Below are 17,975 nucleotides of genomic sequence, written 5' to 3'. Positions count from 1 at the left end.
GGATGAGAAGCTACAAAGTTTATTTATTCTGTAATCCATATGTATTAGTAGTTTTGTCACTAAAATTGACAAAGGGGGAGATTGTTAGAGCACTGCTCGGTCGAACTCGCAAGCGTTGTTATCTCAAGCTTGTTGTCAAGTTTAGTTGCCAAAACTATAAGTCTTGATTTCTAGTCTACTTATAGTTAAGTCTCGGACTAGGATATAATGTATAGTTGAGAATTAGACTTCACGGCGTTCATCGATTGACGACAAAGAACTACTAAGGGGAGCTTGTGGAACTTCATCAACAAAAGGTATGTGGATACTTGAACTCATCTATCACTCAGAAGTCTATTTCTATTCTATTGAGATAAAAGTCGTATAACTATATAGACTTTATAGTATACACATTTGATATTTCGAGCTGAGTTTAACTCGCTTACATATTTCTCGAAATATGTGTTGGTAAGCTTTCGCTTTAACCAAGTTCATCTTTATTCTTGACGAAAGTCAAAAGATGATCGTGCGAAAATCGCCTGGTAACATCTCACATGATTTGTGTGAGACAATCATTTGATGTAGACTCGGAATGTTTCGTATTGATCTATTGATCACTTGAAAATTGCTTTGAAGCTAATAGTTTTTGTGAGACGGGTATTCCCAAGAATGTTTCAATGATTAAGATGGAGTTTATACCGATTAACCATTGATTGAATATAGCACGGTATGCGTACTTGTATGCTAACTGTTGCAAGTTATTCAAAGTCCGAGAACCATAGCATGCATACCCGTGTGCGTACTAGTTGGTTAGTTGAAAGTCCGGGAACTTAGTATGCATACCCGTATGCGTACCTGCGTAAAGTTCAAGTCCGGGAATTCAACTGAGTTTGGAGGTATGTGTACCCGTTCATATACTCGCAGATCCAAACTATGTCCGGCCACTTAGGTATGCGTACCTGTTTGTATACTTGAGTGGGTTAAGTTCTAAAATCAGTTTGTTCATGAACTAATACATTTATATATTAAGGAATGCAATCTTTTGCAAACCGTGGCTATAATGTTCATGAATTGATTCATGTGAATCAAAATCAATTTTGCTTCAATTGTGTCTTGTATACTTCTATGAGAATATAAACAATTGAACAACTCCATAACTAGTTTCATTTGAGTCATTTGAACTAGTTGTGATTAAAATGAACAAGGTTGATATGAAAGTGTTCATATCTCTAACTTCGGTTAACTATTGTTGAGCCAACTATGTGCACACGTTTGGGTACGGTTACTCATACCTAAATGAAATCACATTTAATTTGTGTATAACAAGCTAAGTTCGATCTAACAGTTGAAAGATATTAACTTGACTCTAATCAGGTTTTCATATAACGGTGAATATTGAATACTTTGTTACCAAGGTAAAATTGATTGCAAACCCTGATTTGAAGACTATATAAGGGAGAAATATAGCAACTGGGAAACCTGATCCCCACACCTCATATGTGATACTAGTTGCGACTAGAGTTGATTCTCCTTTAACCTAGGTTTTTCCTAAAATCATTATAGGTTAACGACTTGAAGACTTCATTGGGATTCTAAACAGAGCCAACTATTCTATGTAGTTGCATGTTCTGATTTTACTTTGTTCTATCGTGTTGAGTATTATCTTTACTAAGATTTGCTCGAGATTTAATCTCCGATAGGTAAGATAAAAAGTAGTCACAAACATCTTCGTCTCATCGTTTGTGATTCCACAATATCTTGTTTCGCTTCCATACGATTAAGATTATTGTGAGGTGATTGATATTACTAGGATGTTCTTCGGGAATATAAGTTCGGTGTATCAATTGGTTCCTGTTCACCTTGATTTATGAAAAGACAGAACAAAAACTCGTATGTATTTCTGTGGGAGACAGATTTATCTATTCAATGGACTTTTCTGTGTGAGACAAATTTGTTTATCAAGTCTTCGACTTTAGGTCGTAGCAACTCTTAGTTGTGGGTGAGATCAGCTAAGGGAATCAAGTGCGCAGAATCCAGCGTGGTTCAAGAGGCGTAAGGAACGCGACTGTACCTTAATCAGTGTGAGATTGGTTAGGGCTCAACTACATTCCAGTCTGAAGTTAATTGGTAGTAGGCTAGAGTCTGTAGCGGATTAATACAGTGTGGTGTTAAAATGTAGACTAGGTCCTAGGGTTTTTCTGCATTTGCGGTTTTCTCGTTAACAAAAATTCTTGTGTCTGTATTATTTCTTTTCTGAATTATATTTTTATATAATTGAAATATCACAGGTTGTGCGTAGTTCAATCAATTAAATAACCCAATCTTTGGTTGTTGATATAAATTGATTGACACTTGGATATTTGTCTTTGGCACCATCCAAGTTATTTCTCATATTAATCCGGCTCATAGATTTCTATCTGTTCGATTGTAGATTCATTTGAGAAATTGAGATATAACTCTTGGATGTATTTTCCTTGATTGAGTCTGACTTTCTAGTTGATTCTCTTGGAAATATATGGAGTTAGTCCATACAGATTGCCTAAACGAATTATTGGATGTGGTTGTTAGACCCCCGGTTTTCCAGAAATGATGAAGCTATCGCAATCTTAGCAATTGCCCAACCTCTGGGTATAAACCTCCTCTCTCATGGCTGAAACTTGGACATGCTTATCACGTCAAAAACGGCATCAGAGCGAAGACGACCAAAAGTGCAATTCGAAACGGATTCGGGAAATCTCTTGGGATTTCTAACCTCGGCCAATGATATTTTTAAACATGGTTCAAATGGACGAGTAAAAATTAGTATGGGTGAAATGGACACTAAAAAAATAGCAAGGATGAAACTGGATTCATCCTGACTTAAACTTAAAAAAAATAGTAAGGATGAAACTGGATGCATCCTGATGTAAATTAAAAATAAGAAAAAAGATTTGAAAATGGGTAGGATGAAACTATTTACATCCTGGTTATTTTAACATTTTTGTCCATTTAAACAGTATCAGAACCTAGATGTCTTTTTCACCCAGTAATTGTTGATTTTGGTCTTTTTAACCATTGTTGTGATCATAAAACACCCCCATGTATTAGTCCTTTTGTAACGGATGACTCTGTGGGTACAACGTACCCCGTGTAATTTAGACATGATCTTAATAAATATCATGTTTCAAAAAAGAAAAAAAAAACCTCTAAGGTGCTAACAGTATATTATTTGTTTGTTCACTAATTTCTTTTACACAATTTCATACAACTTCTATGTACGTCAGGGGTTGAGAACTGGCAATTAATTGTTTCAAGTACATACAAGCAACGCAAAACGTGCAACATGCATAACGATTACGTAGAAATAGAACTAAACTTAGAGGTGAGAAAGATGAGAGAAACCTAATAGGAGAAACACATGAAAAACAGAAAACAGTTCAACTCATCTTCTGATGCTAAAATTATCTTTGGTTGCCCTCACCATAGAAACAGATCTAGAGAGAGAGAAAGTATAAAAACGAATGGTATACCAATGGTTAAACGAAGTTTACGCTAATGAATGGACATAGTTGATTATGAGTTTAATGGTCTAACAGATTTGAAGATGTATAAATTGCATTGAGAGGTAGAAAGCTTCTCAATTCACGACCTAAAAGAGTAAATCGATACTCTTTAAGGGAGTTGTATTTCAATATATATATGTAAAGTTTTTCTCTATTATAGAGAGGAAAAAAGAAAAAAGAGAGAAGAGAAAGAGAGCTGAGAGATGGCTGCCAGGGTTACATTTCTTGCACTGTTGTTATGTCTATCAACAACTGTGATCAGGGCTGAAGACCCATATCTTTTCTTCACATGGAATGTCACTTATGGCACCATCTCTCCTCTTGGGGTTCCACAACAAGGCATTCTCATCAACAACGAATTCCCTGGTCCAAACATCAATTCCACCACTAACAACAACATTGTCATCAACGTCTTCAACAATCTTGATGAGCCACTTCTATTCTCATGGAATGGTATTCAACACAGGAAGAATTCATGGCAAGATGGTATGCCCGGTACTAACTGCCCAATCCAACCTGGTAAAAACTTCACCTACCATTTCCAAGTCAAGGATCAGATTGGTAGTTACTTCTACTTCCCTAGCACCGCTTTCCACAAGGCTGCTGGTGGTTTTGGGGGTCTCCGTGTCAACAGTCGCCTACTTATCCCCGTCCCCTTTGCTGATCCTGAAGATGACTACCAGGTGATCATTGGTGATTGGTACACCAAGAGTCATTCTACTCTTAGGAAGATCTTGGATGGTGGTCGATCCATCAACAGGCCCGATGGTGTTTTGATCAATGGGAAATCTGGAAATGGTACCGATGAACCCCTCTTCACCATGAAGCCAGGGAAGACCTACAGGTACAGGATTTGCAATGTTGGTATCAAGACCTCATTGAATTTCAGGATTCAAGGACACATGATGAAGTTGGTTGAGATGGATGGTTCCCACGTTGTTCAGAACACCTACGACGCTCTTGACATTCACGTCGGTCAATGTCTCTCGGTGTTGGTGACTGCAGATAAGACACCAAAAGACTACCACATGGTTGCCTCAACCAGATTCATCAAGCAAGTCTTCACCACCACCGCTACTATCCGATATGAAGGTTCCAACATTCCTGCATCTCCTGAGCTTCCCGAAGGACCCACAGGTATTGTATACTCGCTCAACCAGTTCCGCTCCTTCAGATGGAACCTTACAGCTAGCGCTGCCCGTCCTAACCCACAAGGTTCATACCATTATGGTGGCATCAACATCACCCGCACCATTAAGATCGTCAACTCTGCCTCAACCGTCGACGGTAAGCTTCGTTATGGCATCAATGGTGTCTCACATACAAACCCAGAAACCCCTCTCAAGCTTGCTGAATACTACCAAGTACCAGAGAAGGTATTCAAATACGACACCATATCCGATGAACCAACCCCAGAGAGTGCTGACAAGATCACTGTTCAACCCAATGTTGTTAATGCAACTTTCCGTGATTTCGTTGAAATCGTATTCGAGAACCACGAGAAATCAATCCAGTCATGGCATTTGGATGGGTACTCATTCTTTGCTGTCGCTATTGAAGCTGGGAAATGGACTCCAGAAAAGAGAAAGAACTACAACTTGCTCGATGCTGTGAGCAGGCACACAATTCAGGTTTACCCAGGTTGCTGGGCAGCCATTATGCTCACTTTCGATAATGCCGGTATGTGGAACTTGAGGTCTAACCTATGGGAAAGGTACTACTTGGGCCAACAATTGTACGTCAGTGTTACCTCGCCAGCCAGATCTCTCAGAGACGAATACAACATTCCTGACAACGCGGAGCTTTGCGGAATTGTTAAGGACTTGCCCAAGCCACCTCCATACACCATCTAAGTTTTTGAATTTTCGTAAATCTTGTAATATCATCTCTTCAACAACATTGAGAATGAAAGAAGAGAACGAATGTTAAATGAGAAGCTGAATATTTGAGATATGTATGAACGAAATTTTTGTTTTATTTATATAGAAGGAAAAAAAAATGAGAAACAGTTCTGGTGGTGTTGATGAAGATGAAAGTATAAGCTAGATCACAAGCTATCATCGGAACATCTAATAAAGTCATATCCATGTACCAATATTTTCTAAAGGATCATCAACTTTTGTTTACAATCATTTGTAAAATTTTCCAGGTCGAATCACTCACTTCAATTTCATGTCAATTCCAGCATTTGAATTTGTATTGGTCAGTCAGATGCTAAGATTCACTAGATAATAATTCCCTATGCAAGATGTAATCTGAAAACAAAATTCAATATAAAAAATGACATTGTCCTGAAAATAGGTAAAAATGAAAAAGTGAAAGTATCACTTTTCCTAAAACGGAGATTGTAGTAGATTCAGGATGAGCATATAAACTGGATCTGTCAAAGATGTGCTTTTTTAAGAAAACTGAGAGAAGCAAGCTTAGACACGGGAGGAATAGAGCCTAGTGCTTCACAGAATATGAAGAGGGATACAATGAGCTATAGACACTTGAAGATCAATTAGAGAATAATCTATGGTTGTGCTTTTGTAGAGGTTAAAAAGGTTGAAGTGTACTGAGACAAACAAATAGTATACATTTTTTACTTCCACATCTGATCCAAGTAATACATGAAAGCTAAGTAGCATTACTATTTGATAAATTAAGATACACAAGCAGATTCTCACAGATCCAAAATTTCCTGCAACATTTATTCAGTGACTTGAAAGGGCACCATTAAATTATAGAGGGAGAAGCAGAACCCAAAAATTTTAGACAACAAATCATTAATTGGAAAAGAAAAAAGATAAGATTCTACATGCTCAAGTGGCAGCATAACCCAATTTGGGAAACCGATCCTCCAAAAATCATTTATATCACAGAACAAATGACAAACTGAAATTATCCCTGGGAAACTGACCTGCAACATGCACACCATTTACAAAAATATAGCATGGCTCTTGCTCTCTTTCCTACTACTTCTACTCCCTCGTCTGTGTACACTCTTGTGCAAACTAACAAGCACAGAATCAAGTTGCCGAATCTCTAAAAATGTGTATCACATGAAACGTGTCTTGACAATCTGAAATAACAACTTTCACCTAAAAACAATCATTTACCTTCGGCTCCTTTTAACCACGGTGCCGATAAAAAATTTCCTAGTCCTTTTATTTACTAAGAAATCAGAAATCAGCATTCTCAATTCGAAAACACTGATACCTCGAGCACCAAAATACAGCTTTTTTGACCCCTCTTCTAGTCCAGGATAAAGTTCTTCTGCACTTGAATAAATTGATATCCACAGGTTCACCCTCTTCTGGTTAAACCCTTGTTAGAATTAGCAAATTTCTTTGGGTGACTATACCTCTTTTATTAGCAGCTTTTTATGGGTTTACATTGCACTGACTCATGAACAGATCATCACGAACCAGAAACTTCTTCCAATATGCTTTGTACTGTGGGATGCCTAGCTCTAACCATGGTTTCATGAGTCCATTGTAATGCAACACAGCTGCTTTTTCAATTGCTTGTGCTTCCACCTTAAAACTCTGACCCAATCCAGATAAAAGCCAAGAATCTTCAAGAGGATGCACTAAACCCTCAAAAGTGAGCAATATTGCAGGCAATGCTACACCATTCACTGATGTTATTTTGGTTCTCTGCTTCTGCTCAAGAAGATAAGGCAAAGAGCTTGATTAAGCACAAAAGTAATATCAATTGATTATATCATAGTGGTCACTAAACCATCACCATACTGACTAAAAGATGAAAAATAAATAAAGATCCAACAGATTGACCACAGAAAGTTAGGCTTCTTTCAGAAAGTGAAAAGTATTGACAGCTGGACACTAAAACTCTAGCTAGAGAACTTGTATCCAGAAAAGAGAAGAATGTGACAAACAGCTTCCGAAGCAAACAGTATGGAATAAGTCAAGTTTCAAGCTCCAAAAGAAGATTCCTTAGCTTAGCAAAAAAGTACGGTAAGAAAGATGCTTATTTAATGATCACTAACAGACCTATCAACTCTGACTTCCGGAGTGGTGATTTCATGATTTGTTACTTTTCTATTTACCCACTAAGTAAAAAGAAAAAAAGGGAATCAATTTCTAAATTAACCCAAGATATAACTGCAACGAAAAACTGTATATAGTCGATTAAAACTTCAAATATGAATTTAACTTACCACAACTTGAAGCAGCTTATGGTATTTTTGAGTAATGTTCCGCTCCTTCCACTTAACTAGATCAACTAAGTTAAGTCCAGACATCCAACTGCAAGAACCTTCATAGAAATCTTCCTCACCCAAATAGCTTTTCAGCTGACCCAACTTCAATGAACAGAAATATGAAGCTCCAATCACCTTCCCTTCCATGTTAATACTCCATAAGGGAGACAAATCTTCTTTGACGACTATATCATCACCCAAAACAACTACCCTCTTTAGATCAGGGAAAAATTGAGGGAGAAGAAAATGTGTCTCACCAAAAACCGATATGTAGTTGGTATCCATTTGTGTTGTTTGCGGTTTACTGACTCTATGGACCGAAACACGGTATTCATTGGATAATGATTGATGCCCCGGGTTCGCTACATCATGTTCTTGGTTAAAATCTTCAATCTTCATTATTTGAATGGTGGCTTCCTTGTAGGAATTCCTGAAGAACCAAAGTTTCATGGCATAGTAGTTCTGACCACTTGTTAGCACATGAAAAACCTGCTTCCCACTTTCCTGAAACATATGTATAGTTAGACTCAACAAATATTACAATCTGAAAACCAGTCTTAAATGTGATGACCACAGGTGTTTATAAGGCTGACGTACTTTAGCATGCATAACTGTTGAGTTGATGACAACTGATGATGCCAGTATATTGTTTGAGAAGATAACATAATGTTGCAGCAACGGATTGACATATTTATCTGATGAAATATCCATATCCAGTGACTGCGCTTTGAAATATTCTACAGTCAATCTCATTGAAAGGCAGTGCAGACTCTTGGGCATGGTCTGGACAGCAAGCTGATAGAGGAATGCGCTCTGACTCATGTGGAAATGGGCTTCATCCTCAGTCAAATCTAATATCTGTCTTAGTTTTTTGTCAACATTGTTGCAATCTAATATGACAGATTTAACTTTGCGAATTATGGCCTCCATCTTCTGCAGCCTCTTCTCCATGCTGTCACACAGGGATGCTTCATGATTAATATTATCAAATTTTCATAAAGGACTGAATTGAATTTTAGAAAATTCAATATATTACAATAGACAACAAAATAATAAAGCAACAAAACAAAGACACACAACTCACAAGCCAGATGCAATTTCCGGCCTCCATTTCATTATACTACGACCAGAAGTTTAAGAATGTAATCTCACTCGGAATAACTATGGATACATTTTTACGGCAAAATTTAACAATGCCTGGACAGCTTGTAGGGATGTCAGACAGCACCCAAAATTATGGACTTGTACATCAGTTGAATACGGACTTCTAAGCCAAGCCATAAATCATAACAGCAAAACCAACCATATTAAAATTGAGTCGATACAATATATACTACGGATAGTGTTGTCCCTCAGACAACAACTAAAATGATTGTTTGTTTTTTCTCCCCATTATATATTTATTGTTTGTTTCTTCTCAAGTGCAATTTCCTATTTTGTGTTCTAAGTAAGATTCTTATTCTTTCCGTTTACCATAAAGCGATGAAGTGAAAGCAGGTCAGACACAAAATATATATATAACGAGACCAAGATTTTACTATACATGTAAGACGAGACCATCTGTTAACATTTCCCTATTTCAGTGTGTTGTATCAGAACGAAAAGCCAGATATGGGAACATGGACTTGCTCCTTCTGGAGAATGATGTATTCATAGTTTCTCAGCAAAGAAATGTGCAACAATTATACTGTAATGGTTAGGTGGCCAAAAGTACTGCAAGTTTTACCATCACTTACTGTGAAGGAAGATCAGCATCTGTGGAACTCTCACTGAGAATTTTCTCAAACTCTTGAATGTTTTGCTTCAATTCACGCGACATCTTATCATGAGATGTAAGTTTCGCAATGCTAGGAAAATATGCTCTTGCTACAAAAAGGTCGTCCTTCATTTGCTTCACCACTCTGTCCTTCATTACTTCTTTATGTTCTTTACGCCAAAGACAATAGCTCCCAAATTCCAATTGACATGGCTTTCCAGTTTCATCACTAGTTGCACCCTTATCATGCTCGGTAACTTGAGACATGCCTTTTTGCTGCCACAGATTTGTTTTAGAATGGTAAATTGTCTTTTGTTAATTATCAAAACTACCACGAACGGACAAGAAATTGGCAAGTGTCGGCTAGATTTCAGGATGCTTACTTTTTCCTGAGGCGGCGGTTTAGGCACCTCCTTCTGCACTGGAGATGAATCTGAAATAAGAAAGAAGCTGAGCTTAGTTAGCTTCTTAAGCATACCCAAGAAGAACAAGAAAGTGCTCAGCTTAAAACAAAACCAAAATAAGGTTCAGAAGAAGAAAATAAATACCAGTTTTTGGTTTCACAGGGACTTGCAAGGGATCATTTCTAACAGTTTTGTTTGCAGCATCATTGGCGATAGTAATAACATCCTAACAATCACAAAACAAAACAGGAGGAAATTTATCATAGAGGCACATTATTAATCTATCTGTATAAGAATAAATAGCGAGGTTAAGCCATGCTGTGCTTGATGTTTATGTCTATCTAAGGAACTACCCATACAGAAAAACATAAATGGACTGTAGATGACCAAGCTATACCATTTAAAAAGTAGAGGTAAAAATAGAGTGGCCCACTCAATTGTTTATACTAGCAACTGGCAAGACAATACAGAAAAATTACAAATCTTTGCAACCGTTTGATGAACCTGAATGACTATGAAGTTCCCCCAGCAACATTTTCACCTCTTTGTAGTAATTAATCTGATGCACAAGGATTTAAACTACATGCTAAGCAGAGAATGGAGAACTAATCCTACGCTAGATATAGCTCAAAAACCATACATCATCATTCTTCATATCCGTTTTAATTTTCATATCCGTTTTAATTAACAATTCAACCATTCAAACAGCCAATTATCATCAGATTATGACGGACGGTATTCATAGTCTGGCAAGTTATGATCTTAATGATAATGGATATGAGCCAGCAGAGCATCTCAAGATAGTGATTGAACAGGGATTCATCCTAACATTTCCTCCTCAATAAGCATTCATTCTCAGCACCTAACAGTAAAGCAAATGAAAGGGCCTTCTGAGTGTACTGTGCATGGACTATTCTAAGAAAAATACTATGAAAATAACAATTAAGACTATCTACACAGCAATGAAGAACACAACAGACACCAAATCAAGAGGGAGGGAATTATCAGATCAGTTCATAGAAAGAGAACCTTTGGTAAAGTTGGCTTCAATCTTTCCATTAAGTTATCTAAATGTGTTGATTTATCAACCTACAAAGATCCATAATATCAAATTAACTTCTAAAAAGTCAAATTCAGGAAAGAAAAAAAAAATTCCAATTCTCCATTGAGAACACAATACCTCTGATTCAATTTGTGGTACATCCTGTTCAACCGGATCGTAATTCTCATATTTCTTATGACTCTAAAATACAAAAGAAGATGAAACATCAAACCACCATTACTAACAGAAAAAATCAACATAAAACACAAATGCGGGTGAAATCACAAAGACATGCTTACTGGAGTAGAACTTCGATCTTCAGACCCAAATCCTGCAGATCCAAAAATCCACAAAAAATAATAATAATTAAAACCTAAATGCAGTTGACAAAAACCAAAATCAAGCCAGATCCAAAGATCTCAGTAAAATTAGGGTTAGAGTTATACAGAAGTAAGAGGAGTACCAGTAGATTGAAATCCATTGTGTATACCAAGTAAGAATACAAGAGGAACAAGCATTGACAGAACAACAAGACCAAACACAGCAACAGCAAGACCTCTCCAGCGTCTTTTCGAAGGAGGAAGCGGATAAGTTGATGATACTCCACCACCCTTCATCTCGTTACTCTACTATTAAATTATTCAGAAATCAATTAAAATCACAAAGATTCATCCGTATCTTCTTCTACTTCCTCCTCTTCTTCTACTTCTCCGAATCTCTCTCCATACATCAATCAAATTCTCTGCCCACCAAAAAAAAATCAATCAACGCAGACTTTTGTTCATAGATTCCTTCTGTCGATCTAAACACACGCAGAGGAATTGTTAATAATAATGATGAATTGAAAATGAATGAATGACAGAAGATGAGAGAGGATGAGAGAGGAGTGTGGAGTGAGGAGACAGAGACAGAGACAGAGAGGGGGATCTGATTTTGCTTAAAAAAAGAAAAGAGTGTTTTTGTGAAGGAATGTGCGATATTACTACGAGTATGAGATGAGATGAGATGAGATGAGATGAGATGTGTGCCTCTTTGGTTTTATTTTGTCTCAGTTAACTGTTTTTAACTTCTTTGGTGTTCTTTTCATTCTTCGTTCATTTTTAGCAGCAGGCTCATTTGTTAAATATTAGGCCCCCATTTCACTAGATTTTCATAGAACGGCCTATTTATTCGGAGAATGATTTTATCACCGTACCACAGTGACACCGGTTTATAGGTATACAGTCTCAATTTTATTGGTATCATCTTTTTGCAAGTCTCGGCTCATATTTAAAGTTATCCGAAAGTACTTAGAAAACATAGAAGATATTATTATAAAGTAATGATCAGGTGTTTTACATTGATAAAGAGAATAGATATTTATATCAATACAAGACAGACGACAGACAGAGTCAGGTTAATGGAATTGACTTGACCATACAGGATTTTATCCTAATACACCCTCCTCAATTGTTACAAGCAGACACTGTAACAAATTGCAGAACAAAGAAATAAAAAAACTAACACGGAAATTTTCTGACACACTCAACAAGAGCCCAAACATCACACATTCAACAGGAGTCAGTGTGAGAACGAAAAACACTCAACAAGAGCCCAAGCATCACACATTCAACAAGAGTCAGTGTGAGAACGACAAACACTCAACAAGAGCCAGTCTGACACACTCAACAAGAGTCAGTGAGAAAAGAGAGAAAAATAGATACTCAACAAGAGCTAATCTGACATATAAGGAAAAAAAACAGCTAACAACTAATCTGAAGCATTACTGACATCACCTGAAGAAGATTGAACAATCCTTTGCAATAGTCTGGAAAAAATCGGATAACAGAGTCTTTTAGAGCAGTTCTATGGACTCAACAAAACAAGGATTTGTTGATCTTTGTTGAATCCCACTATGGACTCAACAAACATGAAAAATGGATATGCAAACAAGGATTTGTTGGTTTTTTGAGTGAGATGGAACATGCAGCGCTCCCCGCGATGTAAGACCGGGCGAGCTTGGCACCAACGCTGGCGTGTGAGCCAAAAACGCTGGCGCTTGTGGCAAAACCGCCCGTTAGTATTTCACACGCCTGCGTCTGTATTAAAATCTCGAGTGTTTGACACAAAAGCTCCAGCGACTACATCTGGAGGGCTGTAAATCCTTGGCATCCAACGGTTAGAATTTTAAGTTCTATAAATACTCTCCATTTCAACTCCAAATTCACACATCTAGTCTTCTTTACTCTTCTTCTCTGAGCTTAAAAAAATTCTTCAACTTCAACGAATTTTTCAATTCTTGAAAATGTCTCGGCCCTTGTTAGTTCGGCGAGCTCCGTAGACTAAATAAGAAGATGAATCTATTTGTAGAAACTATGTTTTTTTATTTACTCAACTTGCTTCAGCAAAATATCCATGGGTGAATTTCTGGGTGGTTATTCACGACGGGTTCTGCAGTGACACCCGTAATCCGAGTCGTCGTGCTATATGCGATATAGAAAATCGTTTTCGTACAATTAAGAAAGAAGTAAGTGAGTTTGTAGCTTTAACCGTACAAGCCAATCGATATAGACTAAGAGGTGAAACTGATGCTGAGATGGTAACAAGATCTTTAGCTGAATGGCGAAGATGGAAAAATGTGGCTTTTCCTTTCGAAAAATGTTTCGAAATCCTTAAGGTGTTGAACAGTTTCCACCCCTTCTTTGTAGTTGTTGTTCCATCTATTCTCATCAGTGAAGCTAATATAGTCCGCCGTAATTCAGTGAAGCTAATGTAAAACGCTTAATTCTAAACATATGTAATTTCATTTAATTTAGACCGTCGTACTTTTAAAACTAAAATTACAAATGTAGCAGAATTAAAAATTACAATCTCTCTAACGTCGTTCATCATTAGCTCTCCCATTGTTATCTTCTGGAGTCAAGAATTCTCCAAGACCTGCAGATAAACCTGGGATATCCCCACTTTCCAACATATTAAATAAATTTCCAGGGGATAAAGCTGGTTGAACAACATTAGGCGATTGGAAAGCACTCGGTCCTTCAAGCATATAAGATGTTTGTTGTTGTTGTGGTGTAACATTGTAGCAATCATTTGGATTGTAGGGCGAGAATGATGATGAAATGCGATTTGGATCTAGCCGAGATACTTGAGGTTGAGATACAAGCACAGTTTGTGGTGAAGTACTGTGTCGTACTTGTGTTTCCCCCACCACTGTATTATCACTATCGTGCAATGATCTGTTGCTCCTGGTGGAATCGGTATACGGTGAACACCCATCATCATTTACAGTTGGACCCAATACAAACATTGTGTCCTCGTGCCATTTCCAACACACATTCAAGTGTATAGCCTCCATTTGCCGATTCACCCAATACAAATCGTTCAGTTGGCTCCACAACTCTTCGTTACTGGCAGTCACATTGTAGCAAGGATAATCACGTTCCATAGCTTGGGAAACAATGGGGATCGTGGTTGGATCACCTTGTGAAGTAATACTTGGCATCTCCCAACGAATTTCGTGCATATTTGACGAAAATGATGAAGAACTTGCACCCGCGGTGGGGTAAGTCTTAAAGCATGGCTCTTTTGGAGGTGGCTGGCTAGGAACGATATTTGCATCATGGGACATGCTTGATAACCCTGGAAAATCAAACCCATAGATGTGCATGTTCTGTGTCCCAATTACAGGCTTCGCAATCGACTTGTACCAGGTGACATACTCAGCTTCACCAATATCCTTCTTTGTATTTAGTTCATACCTCTCCCAATTGGTTCTTCTCAGCCGATCAAAATCTGATCCAGAGGTTTGCATCTATTATGGCGGGTTAATTACAACGTTTTTTGTTCCAGCGCCGCATTTAGCCTACACACGCGAGCATGTGTCCCTAGCCCGGGCGCTTGACGATCAACCGCGCAGTGCTACTCCCATAATGAAGAAACCTGTTTGTCCGTCCACCTGGCTCAAAAAAAAAATTCATTTGAATATTACCATAGGAATTGCCCTTAGTCATCATATAAGCTAATTGTTCTCCAGTCACAACATGAATAACATCATCATCCACCAATTCTCTGACAGTATGATAGTCTATCTCCACATGTTTGGTCCATTTCCAACAATTATAGTATCCTTTCCATGATAAGTAGAAGTATTCTGAAGAATCTCCTTCTCACCAGTCATATGTCTTGAAGCACCAGAATCAGAAATCCAAGTGGTTGAAGTAGAACCTCCAGAAGGATCATCACATAACTATGAAGAACATCCCACTCCATTCAATTAATTATTCCTTACAAGAACATTTTCCCATCGAGTAGTAGCTCTAGAAATAAAATAAGGTTGTACAATTTGTCAAAATAGTATCAAGGAATGTTAATAAGCTAAGGGAGCGAGCAAGACCACTAATCAAAATAATTTCTCATGTAAAACTAGATTTATAGTCAGATACCACAGAGGCCTTTATGAGGTGTTAAAAACAAACTAAATCAAATATTAGCGATACCCGCAACTTGACATATTTAAGTCATCAAAATTCCTGGAAGGATAAATCACGATTAAAATTCAAAAAATGCTTTCACGTCAAAGAATTACTTTCGACTCTTCCAATTATCCGTGGAAAATCAATCCATACTATGAGTACATAGTACATACTCTACAAATATAAAAGTTCAAAGGGATCAAAATAGCTACATATTGCATACACCGAAACGGTGCATTTCTACTCTTTTGATTCAAACCTATCAAATTAAGAGGTACACTAGGATATGTACTACTATAGAACCGAATTCCCGCCCACATGAACGCGTGCATTCTTATCAGAACTACGTATTGATAGAAGAAGTAGTTACTAGTACATAATAACTCATAGGAATTTTAAGTTACATAACCATACAGTAATTATTTGCACATGACTGCATTTATCATGAAATTCTAGATATACCCGTTCTTAGCATGTTATTTATGCTTTCATCTTGTAAGCCACTGTGGATCCAACCAAATCCATGTATAAGCAATAAAGACTTAAGAGCTATCAGTGGCCTCCCTCTCCTAGTTTTCAATATGCACCTTTTATAATACAAAACTCTATAGCAAGTATTAGTAATAGCAATATATGATTTTTTGTGAAGGCAATATCACAAACATGTTGCACGCATGAAAAATTCTTCTCCTGTACACAGTAAGGTCAAACTCACACAAACCCAACATTTAATTTATCCTCTGGAAAGAGGTTACAAGAGAAAACTAAGAATTGGAAATGCATATCGATTCCTTTTGGTTCATACAGTATAACAACCAAGTTGCATGCGCATAATATTTTCTAATCATAATCTTTCTATATTTACCAAAAAATGATTATAGATCACATAACAATAAAATTAAAATTAGAGAAAATAGGGGAGAATGTCCAAACTCCTTTTGTTCCGTTAATTTTCTCTGGATGGAAACTTTGTAGTTCTTGATTCCAATCCAAAATCAAAAAGAACCCAAACACAAATTCCATTCCTTCAACTGTGTATGTATGAGGAGTCGTGGATGAAATATCTAGTTTCAATAGCAACAAATTCTCAAAGGATTAACTCGAAATGAAAACTTGATTTCAAAGTACAACGAATTCACTAGATAGGAAAAAGAGAAAGGGAAGGAAAAAGGAATTATCTTTCCATTATTTCTTGGTTTCTCAGAATTTATGGATAATAAAAATGGGACATGTGCCTTATTGCATGTAAAGCCTCTTAGGCACCCAAGTTTACGATTGAAGCTATTAGTTCTCCTTCTTAAAACAAATTTTATTGTATTTTGGCGGAGTCAACTAGTACAAGCACCCGAGCTTGGTTTCATTAGCACTACCACATGAAAAGTTTATGATTCTCAACTAAATTGATCTGAACCGAACTCGAGAGAAAGACCCGGAGTGTCACGCCATTAACCCTTAAAAACGAACTTTGTCCCCAAAGTTCAACATAAAATCCAGAAGTAGAGAGGATTACCTGTAGTCACCGCACAAGCAGAATACGAATGAGTTCCAAACGCACAGTCCCGTTTGAACCGGAATTGTTCTGATACTAACTATGGCAGAGCAGAGAATTTTCGCTTCCAACAGGTCAGGTTACGACCCGCTTGGCCAGCTCCGACTCTCAGATATGCCACTCAAGAAACTATATTTTTAAAATTTCGGACCAATTCGATTAAGGGTCAAGTAAATGTCAGAGTAGTTCTGGATACCAGCCACCATCGGCCAGTGCCAATGGTCTTTCGGGTAGCCACCGAGGTGGTGGGGTGCCCCAGTGGGCCTGGAAACACACACCGCATAAGACGGGTGAGGAATGGTCAGTGCCAATATCAGGGTAGTTCTGGTTACCAGCCATCGTTGCCGCAACGATCTTTCGGGTAGCCACCCATAGATGGGGTGCCCCAGTGGGCCTGACAATCTCACCGTCCCAGACGGTTCATCCAGATATAGTGGGGGTGCCAATTATGACCCAGTAGATGGTATGAATTGCCTTGCAGTAACCATTCTTTTTCAGATGATATAAGTTACCTCGCACGATAATAACCATTGCCTAACTCACTATCCGAGGCAGATGATATGAATTACCTTGAATGGTAATAATCATCTATTGTCTCACAAACTGTATGGTTATCAAATGGTATGAATTATCTCGAAGACGCAACAATCATCTCATTATTAGGTAGTATGAACAGCCAGTACCGCAACTACCTCTTACCAAAACATTTTATAAACTGCTAGGGCTGCAATCATCTCCGAATAGATGTTATGAACTGCCAAGCAGCAACCAATGTTTTCAGATGATATGAACAACCTTGCATAGTTGTGCCGAACAGCATAGCGGCTGCCTACGTACCCTCTCTGTTGCTCGAAGGGATCAAGCACGACCGTAATTCGTCTTTTGTTTATATAGTATGAATTTCTTAACAAAAACTATCCCAGATTCATTTAGATAGTATGAATTGCTTAGCAACATCTGTCCCAAATTCATCTCACTACCAATGATATTATAATTACTGTCAAAATTACAATGCTCAACTAATTACATTGGTTCGCAAATA

The 17,975-nt window shown here is 37.6% G+C and overlaps 3 protein-coding genes across 4 annotated transcripts; 1 reads left to right on the top strand and 2 right to left on the bottom strand.

The window, feature by feature from the left end:
- Nucleotides 1–3,484: 3,484 nt before the first annotated feature.
- Nucleotides 3,485–5,647, top strand: LOC113321997 (L-ascorbate oxidase homolog). The gene has a single exon (XM_026569994.1). It carries the CDS (start codon nucleotides 3,725–3,727, stop codon nucleotides 5,372–5,374), a length of 1,650 nt encoding a protein of 549 aa, XP_026425779.1. The 5' UTR covers nucleotides 3,485–3,724; the 3' UTR covers nucleotides 5,375–5,647.
- A 625-nt stretch (nucleotides 5,648–6,272) lies between these two features.
- On the bottom strand, nucleotides 6,273–11,909 carry LOC113321821 (probable galacturonosyltransferase 7). Of its 2 annotated transcripts, XM_026569743.1 has the most exons (10): nucleotides 11,394–11,908; nucleotides 11,230–11,261; nucleotides 11,069–11,131; nucleotides 10,918–10,977; nucleotides 10,033–10,114; nucleotides 9,868–9,917; nucleotides 9,465–9,760; nucleotides 8,326–8,680; nucleotides 7,687–8,232; nucleotides 6,273–7,168 (listed from the first exon to the last, which is right to left on the bottom strand). In XM_026569743.1, the coding sequence occupies exons 1-10, from the start codon at nucleotides 11,545–11,547 to the stop codon at nucleotides 6,887–6,889; spliced, it is 1,920 nt and encodes a 639-aa protein (XP_026425528.1). In that variant the 5' UTR covers nucleotides 11,548–11,908; the 3' UTR covers nucleotides 6,273–6,886. The 2 variants fall into 2 exon arrangements, with proteins under 2 accessions (XP_026425528.1, XP_026425529.1); XM_026569744.1 differs by lacking the exon at nucleotides 10,918–10,977 and having other exon boundaries at nucleotides 6,743–7,168; nucleotides 11,394–11,909.
- Nucleotides 11,910–13,697: 1,788 nt separating this feature from the next.
- On the bottom strand, nucleotides 13,698–16,731 carry LOC113320770. Its single transcript, XM_026568668.1, has 2 exons — nucleotides 15,083–16,731; nucleotides 13,698–14,867 (listed from the first exon to the last, which is right to left on the bottom strand). The coding sequence occupies exon 2, from the start codon at nucleotides 14,721–14,723 to the stop codon at nucleotides 13,785–13,787; it is 939 nt and encodes a 312-aa protein (XP_026424453.1). The 5' UTR covers nucleotides 14,724–14,867; nucleotides 15,083–16,731; the 3' UTR covers nucleotides 13,698–13,784.
- Nucleotides 16,732–17,975: the final 1,244 nt, after the last annotated feature.

Source organism: Papaver somniferum, chromosome 11 (assembly GCF_003573695.1).
Source record: "Papaver somniferum cultivar HN1 chromosome 11, ASM357369v1, whole genome shotgun sequence".
Lineage (NCBI taxonomy): Eukaryota > Viridiplantae > Streptophyta > Magnoliopsida > Ranunculales > Papaveraceae > Papaver > Papaver somniferum.
The sequence above is the reverse complement of the archived record's forward strand: the minus strand, read 5'-3'. Positions and strand labels throughout refer to the sequence as shown.

Bases quoted from the DNA above. Each gene is read 5' to 3' on its own strand.
- LOC113321997 (XM_026569994.1), top strand. From the start codon at position 3,725: ATGGCTGCCAGGGTTACATTTCTTGCACTGTTGTTATGTCTATCAACA.
- LOC113321821 (XM_026569743.1), bottom strand. From the start codon at position 11,547: ATGAAGGGTGGTGGAGTATCATCAACTTATCCGCTTCCTCCTTCGAAA. The intron at 11,132-11,229 runs GTAAGCATGTCT...TTTGTATTTTAG, and splicing joins AAGATCGAAGTTCTACTCCA to AGTCATAAGAAATATGAGAA. The intron at 10,978-11,068 runs GTATTGTGTTCT...GGATCTTTGTAG, and splicing joins TACCACAAATTGAATCAGAG to GTTGATAAATCAACACATTT.
- LOC113320770 (XM_026568668.1), bottom strand. From the start codon at position 14,723: ATGCAAACCTCTGGATCAGATTTTGATCGGCTGAGAAGAACCAATTGG.